Source organism: Festucalex cinctus, chromosome 1 (assembly GCF_051991245.1).
Source record: "Festucalex cinctus isolate MCC-2025b chromosome 1, RoL_Fcin_1.0, whole genome shotgun sequence".
NCBI lineage: Eukaryota > Metazoa > Chordata > Actinopteri > Syngnathiformes > Syngnathidae > Festucalex > Festucalex cinctus.
In genome coordinates this window covers 64,636,076-64,653,129 of record NC_135411.1, presented here as the reverse complement: position 1 = coordinate 64,653,129, position 17,054 = coordinate 64,636,076, and the positions used below count along the sequence as shown (strand labels likewise).

Sequence of the window (17,054 nt, the reverse complement as noted above, 5' to 3'; positions counted from 1 at the left end):
ATTAAGACAAATTTCTTTAAAACACTAATTATGCAAGTTTCTTTTGGACTGAACAAGATGCATTAAATTATCTATCCATCCATCCATCCATTTTCTTGACCGCTTTTTCCTCACAAGGGTGGGTGCTGGCGCCTATCTCAGCTGGCTCTGGGCAGTAGGCGGGGGACACCCTGGACTTGTTGCCAGCCAATCGCAGGGCACACAGAGACGAACAACCATCCACACTCAAAAGCACACCTAGGGACAATTCGGAGTGCCCAATTAACCTGCCATGCATGTCTTTGGAATGTGGGAGAAGACTGGAGTACCCGAGAAGACCCACGCAGGCACGGGGAGAACATGCAAACTCCACCCAGGAATGGCCGAAGCCTGGACTTGAACCGGAGTCCTCAGAACTGGGAGGTGACGTGCTAACCAGTCATCCACCGTGCCTGTATTAAATTAGTTCTTTTCAAATAAAAAAAAAAAAAAGCAAATATATTAATTTAAAATATTTTTATCTTTCATTTATATATGTTTTGTTTTTTTTACGTTTATGCTGATTTTGTAATTGTGGAGTGTATTAACCACGCCGCTAGCACCTCACCCCCCCCCCCCCCCCCCCCCCACACACACACACACACACACAAAAACGGATCCCAAGAGTCAACGAGACGTCTTTATCTAATCTGTACATGCGGTGCCTATAGAATATACATTAGTCTGCTCGCGAGATTGGAGTAACAAGATGGACGCCCTGTGACCTCCACCGGCTGTAGGGGCGTGAATGGCCCATCAGCCATCCAGTCATATAGTCAGGTCAGTGTTTTCATTTATTTATTTATTTATTCATGTATTTGTTTGTTTATTTATTTTTATTTTTTAAATTTCTTTATTCGTTTAACTTCAAGTGTACAATACAGAATGACATAGTACATTGTTAAACATAGAAAAACAGTCAAGCTTAGAAATTTCAAAAACAGCACAAAATATAAACAAACTTAAAATAAAGGGAAAAAATTGAAAGCGAGAGGGAAAAAAGGAGGAAGCTATCAGCAAGGTTAAATAGTCAGGTCATTGGTGTTTACATTGTCGAACTGAATAACAAGATCGCGCCCACTCGTGACGCCACTTCCTCTTCTTTGCCGAATGGGGCGGGCTACAAGCCGGAAGTTGGTTTCCGCGCTCTTGCACAGAATTAAAGAAGAGTGGCGGGAGTTGTCAAGCTTGGCCGTTGGGGAAAGTAAGGTAACTTTCACTGATTTCGACAAGGGTCTGTCAAAAACAGAGCAGCTAGCAGCTAGCAGTAGTCCCACAAACACGACTGTAAACGTTTGATTAGATCAGCGATGGCGCGACATTGATGCGGTTATGTGATTGTTACTTAGCTTGGAGCTGTAGCACGCTGTTGTACTTTGGAACTGAAATATGTAACGCCTGAAACGCAACAGACATCCGGTAATCAAGTTTTATACATGATGCTAATTTATTGGAAATGGGAGAATGAGACAACAAGACACAAATTATACACATGAACTACGAGTCCGGGCCCGCAGCTGTAATGCTTCCTCCATTGTGAACATCATAAATAAATCGCGATCTGTCTGAGTGACTTTGGATTATATTTTTTGTCACTGTATTCTATTTTATCGTGATCTTGGACGTCGGTTTAATAAACTGTAATTACAGCTAGTTTACTCATTCCTTTTAAAGGTGCCAAAACAAGTTTTTTTTTCGGCCCTGATTGCATTCATAGCCAGCTCTTAAAAAAATCAATTAGTGGCATCTTGTGTTGGAATTGCATTTTGCTGATCATTGACCAAGCCAGTGTTCAGATAAGTGTGTTTTGTCCTTCAGTTGTCGTCATGGATTATAAAAGGCGCAATGGTGCACTTTTCACGGGTGGCCTTTCCCAAGCCAAGCGCAGCAAAATGGCAGGTGAATGGGAGGACAGTCCCTCACACTTTGAGGAGGAATTGTCCATGTTTGATGATGTGGACATGGATTCAGAGGAGCTGGAGGGGCAAGCCGGGCATGATGTTATTCCTGTTGGTATGTAAGAAGTATTGCTGTTGAAAATTCAATCTGGAATTGTAGTTTAATTAATTGCTATAACCTTTTTGTGGCAGGTGACCTCTTTTCGGCAGACCTTAACCCTCGCTGGCGGAGGCCCAATGCCCCTCCACTGGACCCATCCTCCGAGGCGTTGGTGTTTCAACAGATTGATCTGGATTATTATTTAGGTACACCGAACTAGGGCTGAATGATTCCTCTCATCTAAATAATGACTTCTAACAAGTAGCGTTATATCATTAAAGGCGGACAAGTAGCCAAGCGCATGCTGAGCAGCAAGAGAAAAATGATGATGAAAAATTTTGTTCGTCGACTAACCAGATCAAATGTAAATCTATAAACGATAATAACATAATAATAATCATTATCTTACAGCTTCAATTATTAAGATATATACAAATAGGACTATGACAAAAATAATCACCCATCATTAAGGAAAAATAAAATAATTTGTCAAAATCGTTCCGTGTATCCACCTGCTGCCTTCTTGACTTGAATTGTGTTCTGCAGGAGCGGCTGTGGCAGGCATGCCCGGGCAGTCACATGGAAGAGTCCCCATCATTCGGATGTTTGGCGTGACAGAGAGTGGAAACAGTGTTTGTTGTCACGTTCACGGCTTTGCGCCTTACTTCTATGTCCCGGCACCAAATGGTAAATGCTTACTTTCGTCTTGTCTTTTTTTTTGTTTGTTTTTTGTTTTTTTTTTGTTTTTTTTGTGTTTGTGTGGAAATGCTTCCCACTCTGTGTTCTTAACTGCCTGTGAACAGGGTTCACACCGGATTACCTGGGAGACTTTAAAAGAGAACTCAACTCTGCTGTGTTGAAGGACATGCGCTCCAACAAAGACATCTCGATCACTGTGTTGGCTGTGGATATCACCCGCAAAGAAAGTGAGGATTTAAAGAAGCAACACATTATGATTAACCTGATAATGCTGAACCAAAATGAGTGATAGCCCTCATTGTCATTTTTTGTCGTTGTTGTTGTTCTTCACACTTTCTCCAGATATGTACGGTTACCACGGCAACAAAAGCTTGGATTTCTTGCGGATAACCATGGCGACGCCTCGTCTCATTGCCCCCGCCAAGCGACTACTGGAGCAGGGCTTGAAGTTCGGACCTTTTCCCATCCATTGCTACCAATCCTTTGAAGCCAACATAGATTTTGAAATAAGGTGTGTGACAGCACAGTGTACAGGTGGTTACTTCCTCGTAGTTCTGAAGTTTGGCGTTTGAATCTCTGCTCGGCCATCCTGGGTGGAGTTAGAAAGTTCATCTCATGCTTGTGTTTTTTTTTTTTTCTGAGCACTTTTTCCCCTCACTCTTTCCAAAAAGAATGTTGGTTGGTTCACAAACCCCGCCTTTCGCCCAATGTCAGCTAGATTGCTATTGCTATCTGCGTTAAGCGGTAGAGAAAATGGATAGATTTTGTAATTGATATTTACAAGTTACTTGTAAGAAGAATGTTCATCCTGAGATGCACCCTTTTCTGTAAAGTTGATTATATTACACAATGATTTCATAGACTGCTAATAAAAGCTAACTATCGCATTCTAATGTAGATAGCTAGCTAGTTATCTTAGATGTCTCTCTATTTACATATCTACGTATCTCTCTACGTATGTATGTATCTAGCTAGCTGGCTATCTAAAATAGGGAGCTACTTGTCTAATCTAGCTAACTATTAGGGCTGCACGATATTGGAAAAACATGCGATATGCGATATACTTCCTGAACATAGCGATATCGATATTATTGCGATATTTAACATTTACCTAAAGAAATTACATTTTTATTACCGAATGAAAGAAAAAAAAATTTTCATGGGTCAAAATAAGCAACCTTCATGTAATCTTAGTTAATGAATTGTAATTATGTCTTGATAATTTTCAACTATTGAATGGCGATGCACATTTTAGTTAGCATCTGACTGGTCAAATTCATATAAAAAGCATCAAATTCCATATAAAACTTATTGCGTGCCTTTGCGATATGCATATTGCAAGGGCCAATATCACGATATCGATATTTTTTCGATATATTGTGCAGCCCTACTAGCTATTTTAGATGGCTAGCTAGCAGTCTTATATGTCTGTCTCTGTCTCCTCATGAATGTTTTGTGTTGCCAGATTCATGGTGGACTGTGATGTGGTTGGATGTTGTTGGATTGAACTTCCTAATGGCCAGTACAGAGTCCGTGAGGAAAAGAGTGTAGCGGACACAGATTCTAAACACCCGGGGAGGGTTGGTTGACCTTACATGACATAAGCCACCTTTTGCTGCACACAGTAGATTGCTGTGTTGCTCTACAGTACTGTGTATTGGATATAATAATCGTATTTTGTTTTGTCTTTTAGGAGTCCTTGTGTCAGTACGAGGTGGATGTAGCATGGACAGACTTGATAAGTCACCCAGCAGAAGGAGAGTGGCAGAGGATCGCGCCTCTCCGTGTCCTCAGCTTCGACATTGAATGCGCTGGAAGAAAAGGTACTTGTACTTGTTTATTTTTTAAAAATCTTATTTATTTACAGACTCTTATGTGTACTGGGGTACAAAAAAAGGTCAAAATGGCTTTTCACTGTCAATTTTATACTATACTTACTCTTATAATTTGGCACAAACAAACATTCATCTGTTTAATAAGTAGTTTGGCTCATTAATTTACTTTGATAAATATGTAAAGGACTAAAAAACAAAGGCTAAAGTAATAAATGATAACTGAAAAGGCACACTTGGCTTCTATACGTTTTTTCAGTTTATATACTTTTAAATCCAAAAGCTGGTGGTTTTTAGGCTGGCAGTAGAAAACGAAAGTTACAACTGTAACTACGGTTCTATGAGTCCCGGACGACCGCCAGAAGGCGGTGCTTTAAGCACTGAATGTTCCTTTCGCGCATGCGCAGTTCGAGTAATGCATACCAAATTAGTCACCTGTGACCCCTTGGTGACCCTAGAAGGGTATAAGTTCCGGTGTCACCCAAGGTTCGTTTCCTACGGAATCTTCTCGCGTGAACACGAGGATTCCGAGCGACAGGACGCCCTGGCGGTCGTCCGGGACTCATAGAACCGTAGTTACAGTTGTAACTTTCGTTCTATTTCGTCCCTCCCGACCGCCAGAAGGCGGTGCTTTAAGCACTGAATGACTAATACCGGCGTAGTCGCGAGGGATCTCAGACACAAACCTCACTGAGAAGCCCCAGCAGGACCCAAGATCACGCCAAGCGGATGGGGAGAGGCGACATCCACGCTATAAAACCTGGAGAAGGTGCAAGGCGTCGCCCATGAGGCAGCAGCACAGATATCCTCCAGGGAAACACCCCTCAGGGCGGCCCAAGACGTGGCAACGCTCCTGGTGGAGTGACAGCGCACCCCTGACGGCAGGGGGCGGCCAGACAGCAGGTAGGAATGGCGAATGGCATCCCCGACCCAGTGAGACAAGCGTTGCTTGGAGAGAGCGGAGCCCTTGGTAGGACCACCATAACAAACAAAAAGCTGGGCAGACGTACGAATGCCTGCCGTAGCGTCAATGTAACACTGCAAGGCTCTCACCGGACACAAGAGCTCCGGCCTGTCCCCGCCATCAGCAGGAGTGGGTACATAACGTTTAAGCCGTAGAGGCTGGTTAGAACGAGAGCCAGACAACACCTTGGGAATGAAGGCAGTGTTCGGCCACAGAGTGACGCCGGCGCCATCCGGGTGCCATCGCAGGCATTCAGGGCTAACCGATAAAGCGTGTAGGTCGCTGACGCGCTTGGCGGAGGCAACGGCGAGCAAGAGTGCAGTCTTGCGCGACACCCATAGAAGGTCCGCCCCCGCCAGGGGCTCGAAGGGAGGCCTGCACAGGCCGTCCAGCACCAACTGCAGATCCCACGCCGGAACCCGAGGAGCCGGGCGGGGACAAAGACGCAGAACCCCTCTGAGGAACAAGGACACCAGCTCATGGCGCCCCACGGAGCCGCCATCAGCACCAACATGCCGGGCAGAAATAGCTGCCACATACACCTTCAGAGTCGACTGAGACCTGCCCTTATCCAGGAGGGACTGCAAGAAATCCAGGATGGTGGGGATGGAACACGAAACAGGGTCCACCCCGCGTTCTCCGCACCACGTCACAAACAATTTCCACCTGTTGGCATACTGTTGCCGAGTGGACGGTGCCCTCGCATTAAGAATGGTCCGCGTGACAGACTCTGTACAGCCGGTCAGCAGCGGTTGGGGCCCCTCAGTGGCCAAACACATACGCGAAGGTGCCGTGGGTCGGGATGCCAACCCCGACCTCCCTGTTGAGACAACAGGTCCTCCCTGTCGGGGAGACGCCACGGCTCGCCGGAGCACAGTTGACGGAGCAGGGGGAACCACGTCCGGGCCGGCCAGAAGGGGGCCATCAGCAACAGCGTGTGCCCCTCCTGAAGAACTCTCTGAAGCCTCAGCCATATCAGAGGGAGCGGCGGAAAGGCGTAGAGAAGGCACTCCGGCCACGGCTGCGCCAGAGCATCCAGACCCAGAGGGCTGGTGGCCTCGCTCAGGGAAAACCAAAGTGGGCAGTGGGTTGAGTCCTCGGAGGCAAAGAGATCGACCTCCGCCGTGCCGAAGCTGCTCCAAATCATGCGCACCACCTCTGGGTGGAGGCGCCACTCTCCCGGAGGAGGACCCCGACGGGAGAGAGAGTCCGCGAGCTGGTTCCGAACCCCCGGCAGATAGGTGGCCCGTAGACTGGCCAGACGGGGAGCAGCCCACCTGAGAAGGAGCTGGGAGATCTCCAATAGACGGGCGGACCTGACGCCGCCCTGATGGTTTATGTGAAACACGGTCGTGGTGTTGTCCGACTGTATGAGAACATGCCGTCCGCTCAGGTATGGCAAGAAGTGTATGAGTGCCAAGTGCACCGCCCGAAGCTCCAGCACATTGATGTGATCGGCCCTGTCGCGCACAGACCAACTTCCCTGAGCCGTCCTGTGCTGCCAGACAGCACCCCAGCCCGTGAGGCTGGCATCCGTGGTGACTGTTTCGCGGCGGGCCGGGGCCACACCCAGCGGGACGCCGCTCAATAGAAGAGCCCTCTCCCTCCAAGGTGCCAGGGCAAGGAGGCACCGACGGGACACCCTGAGCCTCCGGTGGCGGTGCCACTTGGCGTCCAAGTGGAAGCCGTTCAGCCACCTCTGTAGTGGGCGCAGTGTCAGCAGGCCCAACGGGACCACAGCCGTCATGGACGTCAGCTTGCCCAAAAGCCGCAAGTAGGCGACGTAAGGCAACAGCCTGCCCCCTCGAAAGTGCGCGAGGAGGCGAAGAACATCGTCAACTCGGTGAGGAGACGGGTGGGCTCTCATAACCGTGGTGTCCAACGTCACACCAATGAAGTCCGTCCGCTGAGAGGGGACCAGAGAGGACTTGGGCAAGTTGACCCTGATACCCAACCGGGCCACATGAGACAGGAGATCGGAGGTGTCCCGGATCACCTGAGCCCGCGACGGCGCGCAGAGGAGCCAGTCGTCGAGGTACGGCAGCACCTTCATGCCCACAGACTGCAGGGGCGTCAGAGCAGCCCTCACAAACCGAGTGAAGACCCGCGGAGCGAGGGAGCACCGGTCTTCTTTGGGACAAGGAAGTATGTCGAGTAGAAGCCCCCGGGCTGCGCCAGGGGGTCCACGGCCTCGATCGCGTCCTTGGCCAGGAGGGCGGACAGCTCCTGGTCCAGAGCTGAGGCTTTTGCCGGGTCGGCGATGAGTCACCCTGACCCGACAGGAAGCAGTAGGCCGGCGTCGGAACTGCAGCTCGTACCCGTGGGTCAAGATGGAGACCACCCATGGGTCCGAGGCACGAGCAGGCCAGTAACTGAGCTGCTGGTGGGAAAAATGTCCGACGGCCGGCCCCAAGGCCACAGTCCCTGGCCCTCCGGCCCCTAGGGGCCCGAGAGGGACGGTGGGTGGGGCCTGCAGCCCGTGGTTGCCCTGAAGGCAAGCGGGCGGAGGAGCGAAAGTCCTCGGCGGGCCTCTGCGGGGGTCGCCGGGTGCCATAAGCCTCGGCAGGCCAGTGCTGAGGAAAGCGATGAAAACCAGAGCGTGCCCCAGGCCTACCCTGTTGGGGAGGCAGGGCCCTATTGAGGCTGGAAAGCTGCTTCCTGGTCTCATGAGCCTTAACCGTCCTTTCCAGTGCACCCACAGCGGCAGAACCAAAACGCTCCCCCGGCTCCACAGGAACACCACGGAGGGCCCTCCTAGAGGCCTCCGACTAGGGGGACTGCGCTAGCCACACCTGGCGGCGCGCCTGCACTAGGAAGGACATGAGTCGGCCGTGTTCCCTAGTCATGAGGGCAAAAGCCTGGAGGGCTGCATCACTGAAGGACACAGCAGCCTCCACGCTGTCCGCTTGCAGAGATGTAGAGAGAGCAAGCATGAGGTGAGCCAAAGAGTTCCCAATGCGACCAGCACGTGCACCAGCTACATAGGCCCGTGTGAGAAGGTCGTCAGTCACACGACATTGGGGTCGAGGACATCGCACAGATGGCCGAAGGGTCCCCTCCGGGGACACAATGAGGGATGCGACAGCTGGCTCCACAGCAGGCATCCGGTCCAAGCCAACACTAGCAGCATCGTGCATCGATGCTAAATCACGGCCATCAGCCGAAGGGCGGGAGAGAGCCCCAGGATCCCTCCAGCAAACATGCAGTTCCCGCAGATAGTCCTCAGATGCGGGGACAGAAAAGGCCGAGGAAGGGCGCCTGCGCCGGAAGAAAGCGCTCTCAGACGCCGATTGAGCCTGTGGAGGCACCTCCAAATGCAGGAGGTCCAAGGCATTGCGCAGGACAGCCCGTATAGAACCATCCCCCGCCTCACTGGACGAACTCTGAGCGGACGCTGGAGAGTTTGGTCCCAAAACCACAGACCCCGGGTCACGGTCGTCGTCATGAAAAAAGGAAGCCGAAGCTGCCAAGGAAATGGCGTCCTCCTCAGGAGGAAGCACTGGCATGGGCGGGGTGGATGGTCGCGGCATGGGCAGGGCAGGTGGTCCCGGCCCCCCCGTAAGTGTGGGAGGGTGACGGTCCTGCAGAAGAGATCTCACCTCTGCCAGTTCAGCCTGAAGGTGCCCAACCTCCGAAGCGAGTCGTCGCTGCGCCACCCTTTTCCTGGGGGGGGGCATGTACAGCAGAGGACACACCGAGACGTTTCCGGCGCCTTGGTTGGGAGGACGACAGATGACCCAGTGGACTGGGGTCACTGACACCAGGACTGCAGGCCCGGCCATCACCGGCACGGTCAGAAACAAGACACCTCGGGCAGCGATCGTCCAGGACATCGGAGGCCTCAAAGAGGATACCACAGTCCACGCAGCAACGGGAGTCCTCCATTGTGAACACAAAGAGGCCCAAACAGCGATGAGCAGGAAGCTGAGGGAAGGGGGCGCAAGCGCCACCTGCACAGCAGACCCACACCGAGCAGCCGACGCGTGGGTCGGGGCAAACAGTAAGCCGGTAAAGCAGCGATAAGCCGAGGGAAGGGGGCGCGAACGCCACCTGCACAGCAGACGCACACCGAGCAGCCGACGGAGGGCGGGGGCAGACAGCCAGTTGTCAATAGTAGCGATAAGCTGAGGGAAGGCGCGCGAACGCCACCTGCGCAGCAGACGTACACCGAGAAGCCGACGGAGGGCCGGGGAAGACAGTTAGTCGTTAACAGTAGCGATAAGCTGAGGGAAGGCGCGCGAACGCCACCTGCGCAGCAGACGCACACGGAGCGGCCGACGGGCGGGAGGGGCAGACAGCAGTCGCGAAAGCGGCGACAAGCTGAGAGAAGGGGCGCGAACGCCACCTGTACAGCTGAAGCCAGGTGCGCACCGCAGGCGGGGCACGCACAAAAGTAAGTAAGACAAACAATCGAGCGAGAAGCGCGACGCCGTAAGCTGGGAGCGGGGACGCTGACGCTGCCCTCACCAGCAAAGGCACAAAAAGAAAAGCAACAACCAAACGGCAACACCGTCGGAGAAAGCGGCGCTAATAAACCGAGAGAAGCGCTAACGCTGCCAAAGCCAGCGGAGGAAAATAGGGTAAACCACGAGCCGTGGTAGCCAGGGCGCTAACGCGAGGCTAGCCACACAAAAAAAACTCAAAACACCGCAGTAGACGCGGAAATTAGACGGCAAAGTAGACAACAAGTAGTCAATAACCTTACCCCACGGGAGGTTAGAATACGCGACCACGTCGGGTCACGAACGAAGGAAAGAAAAACACCGTCGCCGCAGCCTTTGGAGGGCGAACTACGCAGCTCCGACCGATCCGGTCACAAGGCTCCAAGCGGCGCGGTCAAGAGGATAAATACAAATCCCAATTCTTACACTCTTCGAAAATGTGTCGTATGCATACGCCACGCGAGAAGAAAAGAGGAAACGAACCTTGGGTGACACCGGAACTTATACCCTTCTAGGGTCACCAAGGGGTCACAGGTGACTAATTTGGTATGCATTACTCGAACTGCGCATGCGCGAAAGGAACATTCAGTGCTTAAAGCACCGCCTTCTGGCGGTCGGGAGGGACGAAATAGAACGCGTTTGCCATGAATCATACTTGTAGCATAAAAAAAGAAGTCAAATAAAAACATTTCTTACAATAATATGTTGTATGCTCCCCCACTTGTCTAACCATGTCATTCTGAAGATTATTGCGATTGCAGAACATGAATTAAGCAGCAAAACCTCATTTGTGAACATCACATGACCAAACCCAGAAAACAAGCTCTGATTGGCCGTTACGTGAGCCCTGAGCAACTGTGCTCAACTGCCATTTTCAGTCAACAGCAAGTGGCAAAATGGCCGCCCTCTTGAGCTGGATAAAAACAGGTGGATTTTTGCCACTTAATTTATATTCCATAAGCGAAATATTAATCAGAATGCAATGTTTAGACTGGTGAGGGCGCATAAAACATTATTGTAGTGTCATGTACATTTTTTTTTTTTTTTTTCCAAATGAGTATGAAAGTAGCACTCCAAGTACAGCTACCTGAAATATCTACTCGGCACAGTAATGAAGCATTTGTACTTTGTTATGGCTCGCCGCTGCCCAGTAATGAAAAGGCCATTTCAAACTTTAGGCTAGATTGTTTGACTTGTCCGTTTCCCCCCTCCCCCCAAAGGAATCTTCCCCGAAGCTGACAAAGACCCAGTGATTCAGATCGCGTCCATGGTGCAGCGACAGGGCGAGACGGAGCCCTTCATTCGTACCGTCTTCACGTTACAGTCCTGCGCCAGCATTGTGGGCTCTCAGATTTTGTGCTTCACTCAAGAGAAGCAACTTCTGCAGGCAAGCACCCTGCCTGTTTAGGCACAATGACACTTTTTTTGTTTGTTTGTTTGTTTTTTTCTCAGTTTCAACATATTTTGTTTCTGAGCAGAGCTGGGCTGAATTTTTAAGAACAGTAGATGCAGATATCATCACCGGCTACAACATCCAAAACTTTGACTTTCCCTACTTACTGAACAGGGCTGCAGCTTTAAAGGTTTGGTGCATCATTTGTTGTACTTGAATACTTCAGCACTGTCTGTTGTCTCTCTATGTGATAACGATCCCTCATCGGTCCGCAGGTCCATCTGTTTCCATATTTGGGCCGCGTGAGGGGGAGCAAGTCAGTGTTGCGAGACCTCAACTTCCAGAGCAAGCAGATGGGCCGCAGGGAGAACAAGGTCATCAACATTGAAGGACGCGTTCAGTTTGATCTGCTGCAGGTCAGCGTCAACTTCTCCACTGTCAGTCCAGGAAAAAAAAATAATTAGGATGAATAAAACCCCTCTTTGCCTGTCAGGTTCTACTCAGGGACTACAAACTGCGCTCGTACACACTCAACGCCGTGAGTTTCCACTTTCTGCAAGAGCAGAAGGAGGATGTGCAGCACTCCATCATCACCGATCTTCAGGTAACGCGCGCTGCGCGTTTTGACTTTGTCAGCGGCGCTAATTGCAGATGTTTGCGGCCAATCTCAGAACGGCAACGAACAGACGCGGCGACGTCTGGCCGTGTACTGCCTGAAAGACGCCTACCTGCCGCTGCGCTTGCTGCAGAAGCTGATGTGCGTCATCAATTACATGGAGATGGCCAGAGTGACCGGAGTGCCTCTGACCTATCTGCTGTCCAGGGGGCAGCAGATCAAAGTTGTCTCCCAGCTGCTGCGACAGGTAACAGGCTGAGAGACGGCTCGGGGAAGACTCGAGGTTGCCGACGTCTGATTTGGAGTTTTTGGTTTCACCATTAGGCCGCCAAGCAGGATCTGGTGATGCCCGTTGTCAAGTCGCAGGGTGGAGAAGATTACACTGGAGCTACTGTAATTGAGCCAGAGAAAGGCTATTACAGCATTCCCATCGCCACCTTGGATTTTTCCTCCTTGTATCCGTCCATCATGATGGCTCACAATCTGTGCTACACCACCTTGCTGCAGAAAGGTGCAGCTGATAAGCTGGGGTGAGATGATTGAATTACTTTTGTCGAGTCTTGAAAATGCGAGCAGTATGATGTCAAATTGGTGGTCTTCTTCTGTAGGTTGTCACCAGCCGACTTCATCAAGACACCAACTGGGGATCAGTTTGTCAAGAGTTCTGTCAGGAAGGGCCTCCTACCTGAGATCTTGGAGAACTTGCTGTCAGCCAGAAAGAGGTTGGAATCATGATAAATGAATGATGTAAAAGCAATCCTCAGAGGCGCCCAGATTTCAGCAATGCGGATTGTCGATTTCTGTCGGCAGGGCTAAAGCGGAGCTGAAGAAAGAAACGGACCCTTTTAAGAAACAGGTACTGGACGGCCGGCAGCTGGCCCTCAAAATCAGCGCCAACTCCGTCTACGGCTTCACGGGGGCTCAGGTGGGCAAGCTGCCCTGTCTGGAGATCTCCCAGGTAAGGCCAACAGAGCACTTTTAAGAACATTTATGGGGGTCACAATTTTTGTCAAGTGTTCCTTCCTGCTTTTAGTACATGAGAAGTCAAAAGCATGTGATCAAAAGGGGAAATTATTGGAGCAAGGAAATGAAATATACAAATGTTTATGGGCATAGCAGCATCATACACTTTTCTCATAGTTCCATTGTAATTCATGTGAGGGCCCAATTTATGGGATTGGGCAAAAAAAAAGTAATTGACTGTCATGAAAAACATGTTAGATTACTGCAGTGCTTCTCAAATAGATAGTGGGGCAGGGCCCCCCCAAGGGGGGCGCGAGGCTCTATCAAGGGGGTCGTTGGACCTCGGGGAACATGCTTTTTTATTTTATTATTATTATTTATTTATTTATTTATTTATTTATTTTTACTGTCCTAGAATAAATTACAATTGCACCTCCACTACATTAGGGGGCAGTGGCGCTCTCATTATTGGCAGAGTGTGCGCAGGAAGCATTCGCTCGGTGGTGTAGGGGTTTTGTTTGCACTGAGCATGCGGGCTTTGCACACAGCAAAAAAAAAAATAAATCAGCACAAATTATTTAATATTTTTGTTTCGCAGGTTAAAGGCCTTTTTTATTTTTTATTTTTTAAAATGTGCTCCTGAGTTAATGTTGGTGATCAGTTTGAGTGCATTATTATTTATTGATTTTATGTAATTTTATTTTTCCGTATCATATGGTTTGAAATGGTGAGTCAAAAAATGTTTATAGTTTAATTAAGGATTTAATTTTATTTTTGAATTTCAGATGCACTTTAAATCTTTTCTGTTACAGTTAATAAAGCTATTCTTTGTTGTAAGTTGTTCCATAGTTCTTTCTTTTTTTATTCTCTTATACGTTAATACTGATACAGTGTTATGCAGAGGTGTGCTTGTAACAATTTTAGACAAATTATACTATTTATAGTCGCGTGGGGGTCTTCTTACTAGGGGGGCATGACAGAAAATAATTGAGAAGCACTGGATTACTGTGTAAGATGAGATGGATTTTTAAAGTAAAACAATGTGGTACCTATTAGATCACCCTCAAGTAAGATATTAATATCCTGTTTTAGATTATTACTGTAAACCATCACTTCTAAAGTTACTTTTTTTTTTTTTTTTTTTTTTTTTTTTTTTTTTTCTTCACCCCAAACTGAAGTGGACCAAAAGAGGAAATGAAAGGCGTGTGCCCGTTACCGTTACTGCTCCATTTAAGAAAGACACATTCACTTTCATTATGTTTTTGAACTTGTAGAGTGTGACTGGATTTGGAAGACAGATGATTGAGGAAACCAAACGGTTGGTGGAGTCCAAGTACATCATTTCCAACGGTTACCAAGGCGACGCTAAGGTGAGGAAAAACTTGGCTCCTCGAATTTCCTGCGCTTCATTCATTCTTGTCTTCTCCGCATAAAATCAGTGATATTTTTTATTCTGTTTTTTTGTTTTTCTGATATTCTGTTTTCTACTTTGAAGGTCATCTATGGAGACACGGACTCTGTCATGGTAAAACTCGGCGTTAGCACGGTGCAGGAGGCCATGAACATCGGGAGAGAGGCCGCAGAGTGGGTGTCTTCCCATTTTGTTGCGCCCATCAAATTGGAGTTTGAGAAGGTAGCGTATCACGTGCACACATGACTTTGGTCTCAGTGGGTGTGGGACGTCTCGCCTTGAGACTGTATGTTATTTATGTGTCTAAATGACGCAAGTATGATTTGTGGACCGCTAATCTCCACAGGTATACTTCCCGTACTTGTTGATCAACAAGAAGCGCTATGCCGGCCTCTATTTCTCCTCAAATGCAGACGTGCACGACAAGATGGACTGTAAAGGCATTGAAACAGTCCGCAGAGACAACTGCCCCCTTGTGGCCAATCTTATTAACACTTGCCTGCAGAAAATCCTCATAGACAGGTGCGCTCCGAACAGCACAGACACCTCAATCTTTTTTCAAAAAAAATAATCGGCACACGTTGACAGTGTTGTTGTGTGTCATCAGGGATCCCCAGGGCGCGGTGACTCACGCCAAAGAGGTGATCTCGGATCTGCTGTGCAACCGCATCGACATCAGCCAGCTGGTCATCACCAAGGAGCTGACGCGCACGGCACAAGAGTACGCCGGCAAGCAGGCGCACGTGGAGCTGGCTGAGAGGTCCTAACAAATGCATCTGTTTTTTGTTTGTTTATCACCCACACCCCACTGCCTTGATATATTTCATCAATGAGGGACCCCCCTGCTTTTGTGTGTACTTGCCAGGATGAAGAAGCGAGATGCAGGCAGCGCTCCTAACCTGGGAGATCGAGTTCCTTACGTCATCGTGAAGGCCGCCAAAGGAGCAGCAGCGTATATGAAGTCAGAGGTCTGGCCCCCGTGACCGTTTCCCCACGTGTGCGCCTGCTGAAAAATTTATCATTTTTGAAATTCCTCACCATATGCTAGGACCCCATCTATGTGCTGGAAAACAACATCCCCATAGACACACAACACTACCTGGACCAGCAGCTGTCCAAGCCGCTGTTGAGAATATTTGAGCCCATTTTGGGGGAGAGCAAGGCAGAGAGCGTCCTGCTCAGTCAGTGGTTTTTATTTATTTAGTTTTTGTCACCTCCATTTTATACGGAAGAGGATTAGGGCCGGTGAAGAGAGAGAAAAAAAAGTTTGGCTGGATTCTGACTTTAAAGTGAGTAATCTTTATTAGAATTCTCACTTTAAAATCAAATTTCTGAGATTAAAGCCAGAATTGTGACTATTAATGCTACTATTATTCCCACTTTAAAGTCACAATTCTGAGATTAAAGTGAGAATTCTGAGATTAGTCAGAATTGTAGTTAGAATTCTGAGATTAAAGTCAGAATTCTGAAATTAAAGTCAGAATCCCACCAACCTTTTTTTCTCTCTTCACTGGCCCTAATCCTCTTCCGTAGGTTTTTGTACTTCAAAAGCTAACTTGAATGCTTACAATGTGCAAACTGCAAAGTGTCAGTCCTCGGACGTAAAGGTTCACTTTTCTTTCAGAGGGCGACCACACGCGCTGTAAGACTGTGTTGACGTCGAAGGTCGGCGGTCTCATGGCGTTTGCGCAGAAGCGGAGCACTTGTATTGGCTGCAAGGCCGTGCTCAAGACGGACAGTGCGTGGATTTTGGTCGACTTGAGGAGTGCATGTGCTACCCTGATAATGGTTGCGTATCGGTGGTGTGGAGAGTAATTGTGTGTTGCTTAATTGCAGCTGCTGTGTGCGATTTCTGTAAGAAGAAGGAGTCTGAACTGTACCAAAAAGAGGTTGGTCAGCACTTTGCTGTAGCCTAACACTTTTGTCCCAGTCAGTGTCCTCACAAATTGTGTCAAAACTTTCAGATTTTCCACTTAAACACTCTGGAGGAGCGTTTCTCTCGACTGTGGACGCAGTGTCAGCGTTGCCAAGGCTCCCTCCATGAAGACGTCCTCTGCACCAGGTGCGTCATTTACATGGCATGCGCAAGCGCCGCTTTGTCGTCCGTGAACTGACGTGTCCCGCTGCGCTCCTCCTCAGCCGCGACTGCCCCATCTTCTACATGAGGAAGAAGGTGCAAAAAGATCTGGACGATCAGAGCAAGCTGGTGTCTCGTTTTGGATGGTGAGACGATGAATGTGCATCACTTCACTTCTGGACTTAAAATCAGTGTTTTTGTGGCTGTTTGTAAAAATGCATATTTCTTTGTAGGCCTATTTTGTTACAGTATATGAATAAAATATGAAATCTTTTTGATCTAGTGCCTCATGTTTTATGTAATATTCATTCAAACCTTTATGTAAATAATACTTGGGAAAATGCTGCATTCGAGGATGGTCGGGTATTGGGTATATCCGAGTTGGTTTTTCCAAATTCAAAGCATTCGAGGCGAAAGTAAACAACCAAAATGGCGGATAGTGGTAAATTGTTTTATTTTGGTTCTTAAAACTCATTTCGACCTCCAAGCAAACTTACCTTCTTGCAATTTTGCTTCATTTGTTGTTGTATCTTATTTTATAAGCATTCCATACAGTTTAGTAGTTTACCATATAAATTCATGCAGGGAGATAGCGGCATACTGTCACGTTGCGTTACGTGAAATTATGTCCAAAATTTATG

The 17,054-nt window shown here is 48.6% G+C and overlaps 1 protein-coding gene across 4 annotated transcripts; it reads left to right on the top strand.

Annotated features, from left to right (window-relative positions):
• Positions 1-637: 637 nt before the first annotated feature.
• On the top strand, positions 638-16,691 carry pold1 (polymerase (DNA directed), delta 1, catalytic subunit). 4 transcript variants are annotated; one of them, XM_077502520.1, is made up of 26 exons: positions 638-798; positions 1,837-2,031; positions 2,109-2,222; positions 2,563-2,703; positions 2,820-2,942; positions 3,058-3,226; positions 4,181-4,295; positions 4,409-4,538; positions 11,174-11,340; positions 11,432-11,536; positions 11,622-11,762; positions 11,840-11,950; positions 12,018-12,209; positions 12,287-12,492; positions 12,571-12,684; positions 12,773-12,920; positions 14,200-14,295; positions 14,421-14,558; positions 14,683-14,858; positions 14,944-15,096; positions 15,202-15,304; positions 15,385-15,517; positions 15,961-16,074; positions 16,173-16,225; positions 16,301-16,398; positions 16,476-16,691. In XM_077502520.1, exons 2-26 carry the CDS (start codon positions 1,845-1,847, stop codon positions 16,561-16,563), a joined length of 3,315 nt encoding a protein of 1,104 aa, XP_077358646.1. In that variant the 5' UTR covers positions 638-798; positions 1,837-1,844; the 3' UTR covers positions 16,564-16,691. The 4 variants fall into 4 exon arrangements, with proteins under 4 accessions (XP_077358646.1, XP_077358619.1, XP_077358628.1 ...); XM_077502493.1 differs by lacking the exon at positions 638-798 and adding an exon at positions 1,089-1,222; XM_077502502.1 differs by lacking the exon at positions 638-798 and adding an exon at positions 1,094-1,227.
• Positions 16,692-17,054: the final 363 nt, after the last annotated feature.

Coding starts and splice junctions, on each gene's coding strand:
- pold1 (XM_077502493.1), top strand. CDS start 1,129: ATGGGGCGGGCTACAAGCCGGAAGTTGGTTTCCGCGCTCTTGCACAGA. Junction 4,296..4,408: donor ATTCTAAACACCCGGGGAGG/GTTGGTTGACCT, acceptor TTTGTCTTTTAG/GAGTCCTTGTGTCAGTACGA. Junction 14,859..14,943: donor CAGAAAATCCTCATAGACAG/GTGCGCTCCGAA, acceptor GTGTGTCATCAG/GGATCCCCAGGGCGCGGTGA.